The 18,269-nt window shown below is 36.2% G+C and overlaps 1 protein-coding gene across 1 annotated transcript in view; it reads left to right on the top strand.

Annotated features, from left to right (window-relative positions):
• Window positions 1-18,269, top strand: part of LOC138692739 (uncharacterized) — a 55,520-nt gene that overhangs the window by 29,100 nt on the left and 8,151 nt on the right. The window contains exons 10-15 of the mRNA XM_069815932.1: window positions 3,412-3,517; window positions 5,222-5,461; window positions 8,476-8,633; window positions 11,173-11,415; window positions 12,951-13,065; window positions 13,922-14,102. Of these exons, the coding sequence (XP_069672033.1) occupies window positions 3,412-3,517; window positions 5,222-5,461; window positions 8,476-8,633; window positions 11,173-11,415; window positions 12,951-13,065; window positions 13,922-14,102 (1,043 nt within the window). The remainder of the gene's footprint in view (window positions 1-3,411; window positions 3,518-5,221; window positions 5,462-8,475; window positions 8,634-11,172; window positions 11,416-12,950; window positions 13,066-13,921; window positions 14,103-18,269) is intronic.

Raw genomic sequence — 18,269 nt, forward strand, 5'->3', positions numbered from 1 at the left:
CATAATTAGGAATGTTTATTGTTGCTGAAGATGATTTCATTCATCGCTTTGTTTGTGAAACACAACAGATAAGAGCTCGGGTATGAACATGATTTAATTTAAACATATCTCTCGCTTCTCGCTCATGTCTACCATGTAAGGCAATATATCTTGTTGTGATTCCCTGTTATCGGGCTTCGTCAATCGATATCCTTCAAGATATACTGAAAGATGGTTGTTTAAAAACGATTTGGCTTTCCTATTGGGAAATTTAAGTTTTTTTGTGTGACATCATAAAAAACTCGAAACATCCAAAAACCTCTTGGCTGAAACAGGGAGGTGCGTGCGTGAAAATTAAACTAGACTCGCTATCAGGTTCAGAAGCACAATTACTAAGGGACAAATTCCAGAATGTGTTGGGGAAAAACAGTGGATATAAAAAATGTGTAAAGTTGCTCAAGTATTGGAGGGTGTGCCTGTAGGTGAAATTGACGGTATTTGTGTTTGTGACATTCCTCTCTCTAAATGTGCATGTCTGACGTCCTGTGATGTGGGAAGATCGTTTTCACAGTATAAGTCGTTGTTCAGAGATAATAGGCATGCATTTGTGATGGAGAACTTGGAGAAGACCTTTGTTGTTCACTGCAATTCTCGGCCAACTACTAGCACTCAAGTGTGGTTGGTGAGTACCTAGCAACATTTTTTTTTTCCAAGCTAAGTAAGGTATTTTTGTCATATTAAAAAAAATATTTTTTTTATTTTTAGCAAATATTTTCGTACTTTTTAGCACATAAAAATAAATATATTTAAATTTTTTAGCACATAAAAATCCGCTCCCTAGTTCTGACTGTAATTTCTTGTAGAAGGTCAGTTTAGGATCTTCTCTAAAATTCAGTCCACTCCTTGCAAGAAGATTATGAATATCCCTTATTTCATTTGTTGCATCCTCACCCAAGCCTTCCGATATTACGTTATAGCCCAGATCACATATATGATCTAGGGTTAAAGCGAATACGTCACTACTGTTATTGGCACGCGTGCCATAATAAGCCGATTACACACGATATTGGGTGCAGTAACAACCTGTTTATAATGATAGGATGGCATAAAGTGAATTAAAAAGAAAGCAATGAAAAATATGGAATGAAATAGAACTACGAGTGCTGTTTTAATAATGCCTGTAAGAGAAGAGTCATGCCATATTCTATAAATTTAGCTACTTATGTTAAGTGTCAAAACAATGTGATTTTCGTTGCTCTAGAAAGAAGCTAAATATCCGCCACGATTTACCCACAATACTCCTTGAGTCATAGCCTACTCCTCTTTCGGTTCCTTCTTTGAAAAGGGTATGAAGGAAAGGACCAATTTTAAAGTTTGAATATAACTTAGTACTGGCCTCCTGTGCCCAGGTTGTGGGTTCGATCCCAGCCTAGGTCGATGGCATTTAAGTGTGCTCATGTCAGTAGATTTACTGGTATGTAAAAGAAATCCTGCGAGACAAAATTCCGGCACACCGGCGACGCTGATATAACCTCGGCAGTTGCGAGCGTCGTTAAATAAGCCATAATTTAATTTAATTGAAAGTTTGTAAAGTTAGAAGATCGAAATAGACATTTATAGGCTTCAATTCCAAAAAGAGACACTTATCACCAAAATAGGCAATTTTAGGTGCTATAAAGTTTCCATTACCTTAATGCTGAAGCTCTATAATGGATATTTAATTAAAGAGCCTTTAAATTTGAGTAAGACAAAATAGGCAAAAGGACACTCTATTCACCACTTTTCAAAACCCACAAAGAAAGCATCTTTATTTAATGCTGATCCAAGTCACATTTCATTATCACTTCGTGAAATTCTGACGAAAACCACATAGGTTCCATTCAGAATGATCTTTTACAGTTTGTTGTTTATGCCATTATTTGAGTTTTGTTTCCTAGCAATAAAATAAGCTAGTTAATTTCTATCAACAATCGTTCGCTATTTTATTCGTCTATCAAATGAAGACCCACTATATTTTGATTATCATAACAATCATATTTCCGGCACTAAACTGAAAGATAACCATCCAATAGTTCAGGTTAAACCGGTGTACGTAGAGAGGTAGACGGCATGCTAGAGTCCACCACTTTTCCTTAATTTTTCAGCGTATTCCGAATCTCACCGATCGGTGGACAACAATGACGTCACGCTGCAGCGAAATAGGAACAAAACTGCTGAAAGGTTCGATGGCTGTCATGGTGACTGTACAAGTTGTTGTCTGTGCTACGCTAATAAGATTTTGCTAAATTTCCGTACTGTCATCTCGTTCAAAGAAAAGAGAGCATAAACAATTTATTTCTTAAACCAGTAGTAATAACTGGTCCGTTGACATGTTCGCTCATAAGCCATTAATATTTTTTTACGTTGTGCTCATTACAAACAATACAGCAGAACCAAAGCAGAACACACCGCCATTACACAACAGTGCACGATGTCATTCGTCTGCTAATTCCCGCCCATACAAGAACCAATCAGATTCACTGATGGATACTGCCACCACCTCTGCAAGCTGATGGAAGCTGTGCGACACCGGTGGGGCATCAGTGACGTCATCGTTGAAATTCGGAACACCGTGATCCCATCAGATTGCTCAGCGCTGAGATTCGGAATACTCTCTTTATAACTTACTTAGTTACAAATGGCTTTTAAGGAACCCGCAGGTTCATTGCCGCCCTCACATAAGCCCGCGATCAGTCCCTATTCTGTGCAAGATTAATGCATTCTCTATCATCATATCCCACCTCCTTCAAATCCATTTCAATATTATCCTCCCATCTATGTCTTGGCCTCACCAAAGATCTTTTTTCCTCCGGTCTCCCAACTAACACTCTATATGCATTTCTGGCTTCGCCCATACGTGCTACATGCCATACCCATCTCAAACGTCTGGATTTAATGTTCCTAATTATGTCAGGTGAAGAATACAATGTGTGCAGTCCTGCGTTGTGTAACTTTCTCCATTCTCCTGTAACTTAATCCCTCTTAGCCCCAAATATTTTCCCAAGAACCTTATATCTTTATTTCATTTATTTATTTATTTATCTATTTATTTAATCAATCTTTGTTCACGTCATGGCGGATTAGATGTGTTCCAGTCCTTAATCCGCCATCACTCTCTACAAAATTATTACAATAAATAATACATAGTTTTTCCTGTATCAGCTACATGTAGGCCTGCTCATATTTATGTGAAGATCTAGAAATCGAGATTCTTAAGCATGACAAAAATGATAAAATAAAATACACATGTAATTTAGGAATGTTTGAGTTCGTGAAATATTAATATCTGGCAATAAGTTCCAGAACTTGTTACTCTAGTTGCTAACATACTAAGTCCGTAGCAAAATATGTACAGCATTTATTATTATTATCTACATTTTTGTTTTCCAGTGACCTGAATACAAACAAAACGACATGGCAGTTACGCTGATTTTGGGATTTGTAATCCTGCTTTTTGTTTATTACTGGATGACAATGAAGCCGAAAGACTACCCACCAGGTAAGGAACCAAAATAGATTACAAACAATGGAGTTAGTTGGGCTGTGAGAAGAAAACGGGTCACTCTTTCCTCTTGCAGCAGAGTAGGCCTACTATCAGCCTACTGTATCTATGCGTGACCTTCAATGATTCGCTTTCCCAACGACCTAGAATCGACTCTATTCTAGCTCTTTGCGCTTTCCAATGCAATAATAATAATAATAATAATAATAATAATAATAATAATAATAATAATAATAATAATAATAATAATAACAATAATAATAATAATGACATTTTGTAAAGACATTTCACGCAACCCTAGAGATTTCATAAATCTTCTGTTACTTTTTTATGTGGAAAGGGTTATCATCTCACTCGTACAACTCTTAATTGGATATGTGTTACAAAAATGAAAGTATACGTAGTCTATAATTTACTCTATAAAAATTCGTACTATCAGAAAAAGTAGACTTGAAAAATATTATTATTATCATTATTATTATTATTATTATTATATTATAATACTGTCCACAGCTGTGGAGTAACGGTTAGCATGCCTTACCGCGAAACGAGCGGGTCTGGGTTCAAATCCAGGTTAAACAAAGTTGCCTGGTTGAGGTTTGTTTTCGGGGTTTTCCCTCAATCCATTAAGAGCAAATGCTGGGTAACTTTCGGCGCTGGACCCTTGACTCATTTCGCTGACATTATCACCGTCATCTCATTCCGATGATAGATAACCATAGCAGTTGAAAAAGCGTTGTAAAATAACCAATTGCCATTGTTATTATTATTATTATTATTATTATTATTATTATTATTATTATCATTATTATTATTATTATTATTATTATTATTATTATTATTATTATTTTCGTGACCTTCCATTAATTGCTCTTCGAACTCCCAGAAGGCCACGCCCCCGGTTGAGGATTACTAGTTTAAAACGTTACTGAAAAGAAGAAAAGTACTACTAGTGTAACTTGGTGACCACTTGGATCGATAACGTACAGCTATGCACTCGAGCTTCCATTTTCATTCATTTCATTCATATTTTTCTTCCCAAGGACAGATTTTTCACTATAAATCCAGCACTCTCCAATCTTTCCTATTTTCTGCCTTCCTCTTAGTCTCCGCATATGATCCATATATCTTAATGTCATCTATCATCTGATATCTTCTTCTGTCCAAACTTTTGTCTCGTTCACCATTCTTCCCAATGCATCCTTCAGTAGGTAATTCCTTCTCAGCCATGTCCCAGCCAATTCCTTTTTTTCTCTTCCTGAGCAGTGTCGGCATTATTCTTTCTTCACCCACTCTTTCCAGCACAGCTTCACTTCTTATTCGGTCTGTCCATTTCACACGCTCCATTTTTCTCCATATTCACTTTTCAAATACTTCTAGTTGTTTTTCTTCACAGGGCTTCCTTTATGTAGGCTTATACCAGGGATTCTTCAGTCATGAGTCGCGACTCAACATAGGTCAAGAACGGTAACCGTTGATTCTCGAAAAAAAAAAAAAAAGTTGAAAGTACTTCATTTAAAATTTTTAATCTTTTCAGAACTGAGTGTTTACAAACAGTAATGAAAACACATTATCTGTCTCTGTAATAATTAATTCGTGCACTTAATCTACAGTGTTATTACATTAGCACTATTTAACTTCAAAATAGACCGATGGGACGGACAAGTTGATTGCTTAGTTGACTTTTGGTCTTGGCCGCAGGTCCTCCGTATCTGCCCATAGTGGGTTCCAGTCCTTTCCTGCCAAAGAAGCTAATGTACAAGGCCATGGCAGGAGAATGGCGTCATAAGTACGGGTCCGTGGTAGGACTCTTCTTCGGCCACAGAACTGTGGTGGCGATCTGCGGTCCCAGAGAAGTGCTGGAAGTTCTGCGAAGAGAGGAGTTCCAAGTCAGAGCGAATTCTGTGTTCTTGAAGGAGAGATCCTTCGGCAAGAAGCTTGGTAAGGTTCGAGGTCACACCGATAAAATAATTTATGAACATTACTTCATTTAAAGACGATTTTACAATTCCCAATTTTAGGTTTCGGTCAGATATGTTTAAAATGGAACGATGATAGAGAAACTTCGCAGGAAATAATACTGTCAGAGAAATATTGCCCCAAGATCACTTTAACGTTATCTGTCTCTATCTCATAGTATCTGCAAGTTTTCTAATCTCGATCCCCGTGGTTAGAAAGTACTAATTAATCGTCTGATTTTCGCGGCAAGGCTTGTAACAGAGAATACGAAACTCTTTTTTTTTTGTGAAGGTGGATGCGCAGTGGCGTCTCGTGGCCTAGAATTTTTCCGGAACTATTTGATTATAGCTTGCCATGCGTGGTACTAAAACTAAAAAGTCATTTCATTATTGCTAAAAAAAATTACATTATCTTTACTTGTATTACACTGTTTTACCGCGATACGAACGCGACCGCGACGGAACTGAATCAGCCCCAACAGTCGTCCCTTTTCCGGCGCCTTCACTCGCAATATCTGTGTTATAGGATCTAGCATCTCCGTGCACTGAGCGCTACGCCGAACCAGGAACTACGTCATACTCTCCTCGTAAGGTCTGTATTGGGGATCTAGCATCTTCGGGCTAGAATTTATCTGTCGCTTCTACAACAGAAGACTATAGCATCTCCTCCGCGCAGATGAAGTCCAAACCGTGACTATAAAGAGAACGAGATTTCCTCTATATTTGAGAGTTGTTCGTAAATATCTGAAATAATATAGGGGAGAGTCGGGTAGTATCGGACATCGGGTAATATCGGACAGTGCGTTTCTTTCATCTACCACCATATGGTAGTACCTGAATGACATGGTTACGTTTCTCTATGCGACATCACAGAAACGTAACCATGTCAATCAGGTACTATCATCGTGTGGTAGATGAAAGAAACTCACTGTCCGATATTACCCGATGTCCGATACTACCCGACTCTCCCCTACTAAGCAAATTTTCATGCGGGGTTGAGAGACAATGGGGCTGGATCTTAAAGAGGTGATGTGATGTGATGATAAAGGAAGAGAAAACTGTTTTTAAATGAACGTTGCTTATTAAAGCTGTTAGAAATATTCCACAAGCTATTCGGATAGAGGAAACAGGAATTCTGCGTGGAAATTTTATATGCAGTTGAGGGAGAGGGTTTTGAGTTGGGCGTAATGTAGTGGGACTGAAGTTACGGCAAGAGAAGGTTATGGGACTGCTTGTGTAGGAGAGATATACTCTTGTCTTCAGTGTCCCAGTATGTTGTAGGGGCAATAGGATTTCAGAGAGACGGATTCTGGGTCAAACGTTAGTTCTCTCAATCGAGAGTTCAACACGCATATCCCTCGATTTTTCGACCACTAAAACAAGATTTCTGTTATCGATAAATCAATACGCCTAGCCTTGATATTTCGACCACAAAACGGACTTAAAGGAAAATATAGAGTTCGCGCAAATGAAAGTGAATTTTGTTGAATCGAAGTCAGGTATGTACGGAGGTTAATGTTAGTGGTTGAAATGGAAGCAGGACGCTCAAACCTAGTCTTTATATACTTTCATTTTTGTTGTGTGCCGATAAGCTGCTATTATGAACTATAACAATTTTGTTGGGCCACCTATGCTTATCTTCTTAACCCTTTGTTGCCTGACGGTACTTAGAAGCACCGTGATTTATTTTGCATACTGGAAGAACTGGAAGAATAATAAACCGCCAGAAATTACGTGCAACCTGATAAATAAAATCCATCAAGGATACTGACAGTACTGTACATAGAAATACGACCTTTTTAAAAAAAATAAAAATAAAAAAAAAATAAAAAATTTCTGAAAAAATTACTGTATGTTTTGAATTCATATTCTAACAACATTCACTAAAGAAAACGGATTTATTTTAATTTTTTTTTTGTGTCCGGCAACAAAGGTAGTTTTTTATAACATTAACGTTTTCGATACTACTTATATATCATCATCAGATGTTAGTGCATTATGTTAACAATATGTCTAGACATTACGATAAGTAATATGAAACCAAATAGTAAATTCATAAAACATCATGAGGCTAGGTTTTCATTACATATTGTCAACATAATGCACTGACATCTGATGATGATACATAAGTAGTATCGAAAACGTTAATGTTATAAAAAACTATTTAAGATAAGCATAGGTGGCCCAACAAAATTGTTATAGTTCCTACTCTTTATATAGCCTACACAGTTTGACCGGGAGGTCAGTGAACGTAAAACGCTAGAGAAATCTATATTCTCTCTTAGTTAATGTTGTGAGCGCTTATGACGTCACCATGGAGTGAAATGCCTTGATTTTATTTTTTCATTACCCTATTCGTATGTAGGTGCTACCAGTTACTGTCAAAATTCTTCAATTCATGAAAGTGGATAAAGGGGATTTTGAATCTATAGGATTCTATAGTAGAGGAGAACATATACATTTTTTTATCTGGTCGTTGACCATGTTTAGAAATGGCCGCTGAGTATAGGTGAAAATGTATTATGTGCAAACGTCACTGAAAAGTAGAATGATATGCATATCCTTTCAGCTATGTTTTATCAAGATTTCATGGAAAATTGGAATTGTATGACGTACCGGATAAATCCGACAGTATTCTTATGTGTATTCGCATGGACAAAAATCTAATTTCGGCCTAATAAGATCATGATAGCGAACCTCATCCACTGCAGCTTGTGATAAGAATTATGCTTACATCTACCTTCTGAAAAATAAACTCCCCAGTATCAGTATCAGTAAAATATGTATTACAAAAAGATTATGTTACAGTTGAAATAGAATAGAATTACACGGAGTTACGAGAAATCTTTTGATAAGATTTATTTGTAATGTACTGATTTCCTTTTGAAAGTTATATTTGAGTCTCACATTTTTTACTCAAAAATATTTTATACTTACCTTTTATTCTTCAACAAATGTTTTAAAATATTAAACCATTGTTATTGATTCCTCTTTCAGGTGTATTCTTCTCTGATGGTCCTTTCTGGGTGGAACAGAGAAGATTCACTTTAAGACACTTAAGAGATTTTGGCTTCGGGAAGAAATCAATGGAGGGATTCATCCTGGAGGAAGTGGAAGATACTCTTTCATACATGAATGAGCTCAAAGTCATGCAGGTACATACATCTAATGGGGATTTTATTTCTCTCCATTTTGCTTAACTATAAGTTTGGAAATCGCATGAGATAATATTAAAATGTATCTGATATTCAGACCTAAAATTTTCACGTTACAGGAGAAACACCATAAAGCGGCAAAACATTGTCAATTTACTAGCTACAAATTGGTTAATCGATTGGAACGACTTCAGAATACCACTAAATCATATCGTTATTGCATTACTGAATTATTAATTTTTGGTGGAAGAAACATTTTTATTTATTCATTCATTCATTCATTCATTCATTCATTCATTCATTCATTCATTCATTCATTCATTCATTCATTCATTCATTCATTCATTCATTCATTCATTCATTCATTCATTCATTCATTCATTTATTTATTTACTTATTTATTTATTTATTTATTTATTTATTTATTTATTTATTTATTTATTTACCCTTGTGCCATCAATAAACAACATGTATGATTTTATACAGTAGTTATTTTAAGGGGTTAGGTACAGCTTACAGCAGTAAAATTTTTGGAAATATTCAACATTTTTTTTCTCCATTACTGTATATTGTACAATAATGAAAGTTGGTATGTGTAAAACACTGTGCTTCTGTTATATGAAAAAAAAAATATTTTTACGATTAAAAGAAATTATGTATTTCTTTTTTCAAAATTCAAAATGGTGGCAGTTTATTGTGCAGTGATGAAGCATTTCCCTCATAATTCATAAATTTATTAACTTTTTCATGTTCTCTCTTTTTATTTTATTGCTGAAATTCATATTTACAATATCATGCTCTTTCAACTACATTCCTTAATAAATAATATTTTTTTTTATTTTGTGTTAGAAGAAAATACTGATATTTGACCATTTCTTTAAATGAATTTATTTTTTTATCAAACAATCTATCAAAGGTAGAGAAGTGATCTTGCATCATATTGTAGATATGACATGCATAAATACACACAAAAAATGTAATCACAGAATGTTGGATAGTTTTTGAGTTATGTGGGAGACGCTTCATCACTGCACAATAAACTGAATTTTGAAAAAAAAAATGTAAACAATTTTTTTAAATCGTAAAAATATATTTTCTTATAGCAGAAGGATAGTGTCTTACACGTACTAATTTTCATTATTGTATTGAATATTTTCAAAATTTTACTGCTGTAAGCTGTACCTAACCCCTTAAATGACACAGTCTTTATATTTAAGTACATACGCGATATTCTGAAACGCAAATAAAACATCATTTCGGAGTCCGTAATAAATTATATAGCCTACATCAATATTCTGAATATTGATCATTTCCAATTACCTTTGTGCTTAAATTAATGTCAAAAAAAGTAATGTGAAAACGAAACCATTGAGCGAGCAGTATGTCAAATCGTCAATATCTCTTTCAAACCTCGTACTCTCGTCTCCGTTTCGGCCTATGCTCAGCGTTTCCAAACGTACAAATGCTCTGGTTTGTAACTGTACGTGGCTGTCATTCAAAAACCAATGCTTTCTTGCCATCAAATTTCGATGTTATATGTTAGAAATTAAAAGGTACCGTCATTTTCCATAACTATGGTCCTGGAACACAACTATGGTCCACGATACAACCATTTAAAGCACACTGTAGAAGTAACATAGACCGTTCATAGATAAGTGCAGTGACTTGACTTCGAACTACAGTACAGTAAAAATATAGATAAACGAGGTACTACGTTATGGAGTACAAAATTTAAGTGGTTTTATCGTGGACCATAGTTGTGTTCCAGGATCATAGTTATGGGAAATGACGGTACCTACAATATGGCAAGTTAAGGCTCGTGATCCATTTCTTCTAAACCGCATCACGACATTTTGTCTTAACGCATTAGGAGCACCGCGGAAAAACCACAGACAGGATAAATGAACTCTATTTAGAAGATGAGTCAGTTTGCTCATATAGATCGACTCTAATAAGTTAAGCCCTTTTATTGGTAAATTGTAAGTAAATTTAACGAGATCAGTATTTTTTCAACTGTGTGTTTTATTACTAGTGAGGAACTACAGTAGATCTACACAGTAGATCTACCCATCGCCACTTCCACTACTAATAAAATATGATTGGCTGTTCTTGAGACTTCAAGTTCGTGCTGGTGACAAGTTTTTAGTTAACTTACAATTTTACACACTCACTTGTATAACACTACGTAATATTATTTACTTCATTTCATTATTTTTCATTGTACTTTCATCTCATGTTTCTCCGAAATCAACTTGTACTTTATTTTTAAATTTATCATTGTTCTGTATTCTCTCCGCAAATCATATTGTATTTTATTTTTAAGATAACCTCTACTTTGTATTCTGGATCCTAGTGGTCAGCCGTAGTTGTCGGCCAGATGTCCCAAATTGTGGAATTAGTAGCCCGTGTACTCTGAAAGTTTCCTATTGGAAGCCAAAACCTAGGACCTAGAATGTTTTACGCTGCATGACTGTAAGAGAATTACGGCTGAATGCATGTAAAACAATACAAATTCTTGAATAAATCGAATTTGGTACAGGTGACCGGGCTGTTCAGCGTGCCCACCCTGAACGTTCTGTGGGGCATGATTGCCGGCACCAGGTACGACCGGAACGACGAGCGTCTGCAAGACCTACTTAATAGGCTCACCCAGAGCTTCCGCTCGGGTAGTCCTACGGGAGGTATCATCAACATATTCCCGATACTCAAGAAGATTGCTCCAGGCCCGACAGGATTCACCAGATTCAAGGAAACCCTCGAGAATCTGCAGGACTTCTTTAGAGTGAGTTAAATAACAAATATTTGTATTTGTTTTTGCTTCTCAGCGGATTTATTTTAGGGTAAATCATTTAATCATCTGGAAGGTACCGGTACTTCTTTTTGTACAATTTCTTACATATCATTCCTTGTCCTTATGGTTCGGCAGAGCGACGACTGCGTTAAGAAAGACCAAAAGACATTCTTGTTAATTCGTAATATATAACTCTACTTAAGAACTGTTAAAAGTCCAGACATCAAACTTAAAAAAGAAGAGAAAGACAGCAGTTTTCGTGTTTGGAAACAGTTTAGTCAGTTAATGTTATACAACACAGTCATGTATTAGTGAAAGAAAAACAGGACACATTAATGGGTTTCTGCACAATAACGTTTGGGCATTTTCAAGAAGCTTTATTAATTAAGTCTTTATATGCAGGGTCAAAATGAGACATAACTTTAGTCAACCAACAAAATGAGAAATCTACTTTCGTGTAAATCTTCTGTTTTCAAAAAAGGTGATCTGTCTTACCTTTCCCTCTCTTCTTATCTGATGGAAGAAGACTGTATCTTGACAATGCGATTGATCGATACTTTATGGTGTCGTTTGAATTCGCAGGTAGTGCAGAAGAACTGAATATAACTTCAAATGAAAGATACGAATTAATCGATATTTGCTTGGAATAAAAAAAAAATTAAGTAGGAAAAAAATTAAGAAATCATTAGTTGTCTTTCCATTTGGATTATCACAAGAATATCCTAATATAACGAAAGTAAATGTAATTAATGTAGCTATACTTTTAATTAGCGGCTGTTTCGGTCCCACGTTTTCGGTAAACAGACAGATAGGTAACAGATAGCCTATATAGGCACCTGACACTTGGGCCACGCTTTTTCGGTCATTGGTATTTTTGGGTTACTGCATATTGGTAATGACTGTTTGGGTAATTATGGCATATTGGTACCTACTTCGGCCATAAAATGAAATAAAATTAAATGGAACGAGTAATTAGTTTTACTGTAAGCAACTGCACAGGAATTTACTGTCAGAGTAGGTACTATTCCATTTCTTCGTCTTCACTACCGCTCTCAGCCGAACGCTCACTGAGATTGACCTTCAGTTTGTAGGCCAGTGCCCTTAAATAAACACTCAACTGTCTCTGGTCTTGTAGTCCTGGTATCTTCTCACATTGGACACGATTTGTTCCTGGTTCTTGATGTATGTTTTGTTTAGGAGAGGCCTTACATTTCTTTGCATTCCAAGCAGGCGTACAATATTCCATTCATTACATGCTGTTGCTTTTTTAACTTGTCTAAACATTTCCAGATGGAAGGGTGTCGCACAGAAACTAATTTGTGAAACTTATTATGCCACTCCTTCACTGAATTGTTTGTGCGTTGTTCACTAGGTACGCACGCATTATACACAGTCCATATTTCCGAAGGAAATACTGGTGGCCGAGCTCTTCGCCTTCCTTGTGCATGTACACTGGTCACGTATACCCGGTCCACATAATTTATTAACTCTGTCTGTTTCATAGTGTAATGTGTGCTCATTTTCAGCAATCCATCAGGGAACACGAACAGACAGTGGACGAGAATAACCCGAGGGACTTAATTGACGTTTACTTGAGGGAAATGAGAAAACAGAAGAACAATCCAGATAGCACATTCACAGGTAATCTTATTAAAAATATTGTCATAAAGCAAGACAGCATCAGATCCATGCTGACATGGTTTAGCCTGTCTACTTCATAAAAAAATCATGCGATGTCAAGAATGTAGATTCGTTTTCATATCGGTGATTTGTATTTTTTGTGTAACAAATAATGAACATCGTTCATCTGCAGATTCGGAATATTTCAGATTTGATAATAGATTGAAGCAATTATATGTATACTGTATTTGATCTTATGTCTTCTGCCTGAGAAACTGATTAAATAATGAGGGGATATTTGTATAGGAAATTTTAATGAGTTCAATTCTCGACGTAGATTAGTAAGTGTGACGGAAGATTAGATCTGATAACATTAGAAAAATGCATATTATGTCTTTAACTTTACATAAAGAAATAGTAGTAACGGAATCCTAAATTTGATCACAAATTGTATTACTTCACTCGTTTACAAAAGAAACTCATAAGTTTATCTGACAACTGGCTGAATGGAGCTTGTTCTTGTGAATACTAATCATATTTCACTACATAATGTAGTTTAAAACTATACTATTGCCTATTTAAGGAATAATAAAAATCAATAATTGAAATTATGTGTTATCAAAATAGGGCCCATATTTATCATTCATTCTGGCGTTGATGTTCTTGAGTTGGAAATCAATAAAATGTTAAGTGTTTTGGTAAAAATCTTTCGCCACGTGTAGAATTTATTATTAGTGACCTCGAGAGACAAAACTGATCTTACAAAGCTTATTACATTCCTAGAAACCTTTCTATTAAAACTCAAACAATTATTGAGTAAATGAACATACTATTAAATGACAACTATCACGAATAATTAACACACACCAATTTGCAGAGGAAGGCCTCATCACGATCTGCCTAGACTTGTTCGCTGCAGGCGGGGAGACCACGACGAGCACGCTGGGTTTCTGCCTGATGTATATGCTACTGTACCCCGAAGTTCAGAAGAAGGTGCGGAACGAGTTGGACACCGTAGTAGGAAGGGACAGGCGCCCGTCGCTTGAGGACAGACCCAAGTACGACTTTGTTATATATTCCAATATTTGCTCATCATTATCTTGTGATTAGCTTGTTCCAAAAACTTGCAAATTAACCCGAAAGTGGTTGCCTACTTTTCTGAGTCGGTTAATTAACGATACTGTAAAAACTCCGATGGCAACTTGTGATGGTGTGATTTATTTTTAACAAGACTATTACACTCTTACTACGTCATACTACTTTTGACCAATAAAACGGACGTATTTCAACCAATCATGGCTGCTTATCGCACAATTTTATCGCGTCCCTAGCATTTGTTTAATTTTATCGCGTCCCTAGCATTTGTTTAATTTTATCGCGTCCCTAGCATTTGTTTCTTTGTTTGCCAACATTTGAAACTGTGCTGGTCTGGACGTCAAAAAAAAAATTATATAAAATTATAAATCACTCCAGTCGATGCGCAGCAGTTTCAAATACGACTCGCATTGGCATTCAAGAACAAGAATTAATAAAAATCACTGATCATACCTATGCATCTTCTGAAATCCGATTTACAAATAAATGAAGAGCACCATTCGGAAATCCTGAATAAGTTGAATACACCATGTAGGCCTAAATCAACGAGTTCCACTTCTATTATGCACACGTCCAATATAGCATCAATTGAACCACCAACCACATTCAAATTTGAAAATTGTGCATTCAATAATTATTCATTTTAAAATTATTCATTCGGAAATCCTGAATAAGTTGAATACACCATGTAGGCCTAAATCAACGAGTTCACTTCTATTACGCACACGTCCAATATAACATCAATTGAACCACCAACCACATTCAAATTTGAAAATTGTACATTCAATAATTATTCCTTTTAAAATTATTCATGTTTATTTTTTATGTCATCGTCGTTAATTAAAACTTTTCTAACACTTGTGTACAATATATTAGTTAGGTTATGTTATAGCTTCTGCTATATGATATTATGGATAGTCACGTATCAGAGTTTGTTTAATATTAAGATTTATTGAAAATCATCTGTCAAGTGACGTTGATTACTGGGATTCGGATAATTGAAGTGGAATGTTGCATTTTAATAAAAATGAAACTGAATCAACAATGCCTTCTTGACTGGTAACAGTCCACAGAGTTCAATGATGATTCCATAGTTGGCACAACTGATACCGGTAACAAGAAAACATAATCATAAAACACTACTGCCATCTAGCGTAATGTTGAGATGGTACAATAATAATAATAATAATAATAATAATAATAATAATAATAATAATACTTATTTGTTAGAAACCAGTGTACAAGGCCTGGATATGACATCGTCAGGTTCGATAGTTGATACATTTGAAGACAGTTGTATTTTCATAAGCCAATTAATATTTTATTGTATTGGAGTACTTTGTTACTTCTAATCTTTATATACTTTCTTCTAATCGTGTAATAGTCAATTAAATCCCACTCGAGTTTTGATTTTCTCTAGATAAATCAAAACCTCTAGTGAGATTACTCTTGATAAATCTAAGGATTCTAACAAAAAGTTATATTGCACTGCTATCAGTGCATAACGATAAAACTTTGTTATCCATTGTAAATGAAGTGATGACGTGCCCCGCTCAAATTTCGGAATTGTACACAGAAGCGCACAAAAACACAAAAGTATAATACTGGGTCAACAGTATAGAGCAGAACAGGTTCCACGGCCGGCCGGCTATGCGCGCGGAGGTGGGGGACTCGAGGCTGTGAAACCTGTTCTGCTCTATACTGTTCACCCAGTATAACTACAGTCCGAAGGTTTAGCCCCGATCTAGCCCACCACATGGAGAAGGAGATGGCATTACGTCTGTTTACTGCTGCGCCATGCATCAGGTACGTACAGTCAACTCACAACACTTACGCAGTAGGACCTGTCAAGCCCCATATACAACCCGATCAGTCTTATAGGATTTCCCATGAGTAATAATATGATTAACCATAACTTTTCAGTTATTTCTGGAACTATCACCATTTTAGAATCACCGCAGTTGCCAATGACAAACTAAAAAAACATGTAGATAATATCGCATATATTCTTAATGGGTTACCTAACGGACCAATTGCCACAAACCTAAAACATAAGTTTGTTACATAAGTACTCAAGAATAATAAAACTGTGGAAATGCAGTAATGTCGGCTATAATGCACGAGATAATATGTTATTGGTTCCATAGACGTAAACCTGCTGCAATACAACTTGTGCGAAAGCAACATCGCTTACGTTAGATATGCTCCTATTACGTCCTGTGATATGGAACGCTCCATTACACTGTTACGCCTTGGTTTTTCTGAACCGACGCATGCGACGAGAGAATGGTGAGTGGTTTCTATAGCTGCGAGGTGCACAGACCTCGTATCTCGCAGTTATAGATCTTACTATCTCTCGTGTAGTTCAGATTTGTGCGAGTCGGGCCTCGCACGTCGCATGCGTCGGTTCAGAAAAACCAAGGCTTAAACCCTGTCTGCACTCGTGGTGGACAAGGTCGCAGTTGACGTTTTTCTCGGGATTTTCCCGTTTCTCCCTATTAGACATCTACTTCATTCCATAAACATTTCTTCAGTTCGTCATCATTCCACAGCATTCTCCGACACCGACTAGCGACGCACGGTGCTCGTCTAGGGACGAATGGAATTGCCTGCTCGAAACCTGGATACGCAGGGACATTAGTATAGTCAGCCTATGCGGGTTTGGGAATGCGCCTTGTTTGAGGATTAGCGCAGTAGAACGTGAAAGGTCGCAGTGCTGGATTGTAGCGCCCCCTCTAATAAATTCAATTCAATCCTATCTAAGTGAACATCGCAGAAATTTTCCCTTCGAAATATAGAGAATATACATCGTAAATCACTGCAATACTGATTATAGTGAAAAAAACAGTAGCCTACAATGCTACAGTCTCGTTATTGGATGAGGTTCTAAGTTAAACAATCCTTAAAAGAATCAAGTGGTGTGAAGTGTATATTATTAATGTAAATCTGTAAATAATTTAAGATGAAAACAGTTGTAAAATGGAAATAATGTAATCATACGTTTGTATTCCAACTAGGGATACTGTACGTATGTTCTTTGAACAAAATAATATACTGTTTCCAGAACATTGTCACAATGTACTGTTCGTTCATATATTTTAAATGTTAGTTCATTTGTGCAACTGCCTACTGTATGTATGTTCTCTGAACGACAACATGTTCAATAACATTGTTTGTTTATTACCTGTACAGTACATATACTGACTTCACTAATCATCATATTAATACGCAGACTGACCTGGTTGCCTGCAGCTTGAGGTCTTACTACACGAGTGTTGCGAGTTGATTATACGTACAGTCTTAGAAAAAATTTTGTCGCACAGATACTTTATAAGTACCAGAAAGGAGGTAGTGCGCATGATCAGACATACAACGAAACAAAACTAATTTCATTACCTCAACTAGTCCTCCTCTTGTGAACTAGGTCGCACGTCCTCTGATCATGCACACTGCCTCCTTTCTGAGACTTACAGAGTACCTGTGCGACAAAACGTTTTTCTAAAGGTACGGTCACACGTCGCTACTTTTGCTGCGCAACTTTTGTACTGCAGCTGCAAAAGTTGCGTGTCGTGTTCACACATAAGCCAAAAGTAGCGCGCTGCACGCTACTTTTCGTGCTGCGCAACCGAGTGCTGCAAAAATTGCAATTTGAGATTGCGAGTCTGTTTACACACAAGGCCCTACTTTTGCAGCCGCAGTCTAGCTGCAGGTTTCCATCTCCGTGTTTTCTCAATATACATTTTGTGGTTATGTTCGCATTATTAAGAAACTCATACGAAAGCTTACTTATCTATTATTTGCTTTTCTGTCCTAACTAGTATTCAAAAATTGATATTATTTTTACTATAAAGCTTTTAAAAACGCCTATATACTTAAATGACAACCAACAGCATATTCAGTAATCAATGTTGACAACTCTCCTGTTTGAAATTACCCTGCGGAAAATTAAAAAAATGAACTGTATCGTCAGCAAATATGCTCAGTCTGTGTTGTGCATTTAATAACTGTTACAAATAATTTATTTTCATCACATCTAACATTAAAATATATCCAAACAATAAAAGTATCATCGGCACATTTGGGTAACAACACTGGTCGCAACCGCAGCAAAAGTTTCAACAAAACCGTTA

The sequence above is a fragment of the Periplaneta americana genome, chromosome 17, assembly GCF_040183065.1.
Source record: "Periplaneta americana isolate PAMFEO1 chromosome 17, P.americana_PAMFEO1_priV1, whole genome shotgun sequence".
In the NCBI taxonomy this organism is placed as follows: Eukaryota; Metazoa; Arthropoda; class Insecta; order Blattodea; family Blattidae; genus Periplaneta; species Periplaneta americana.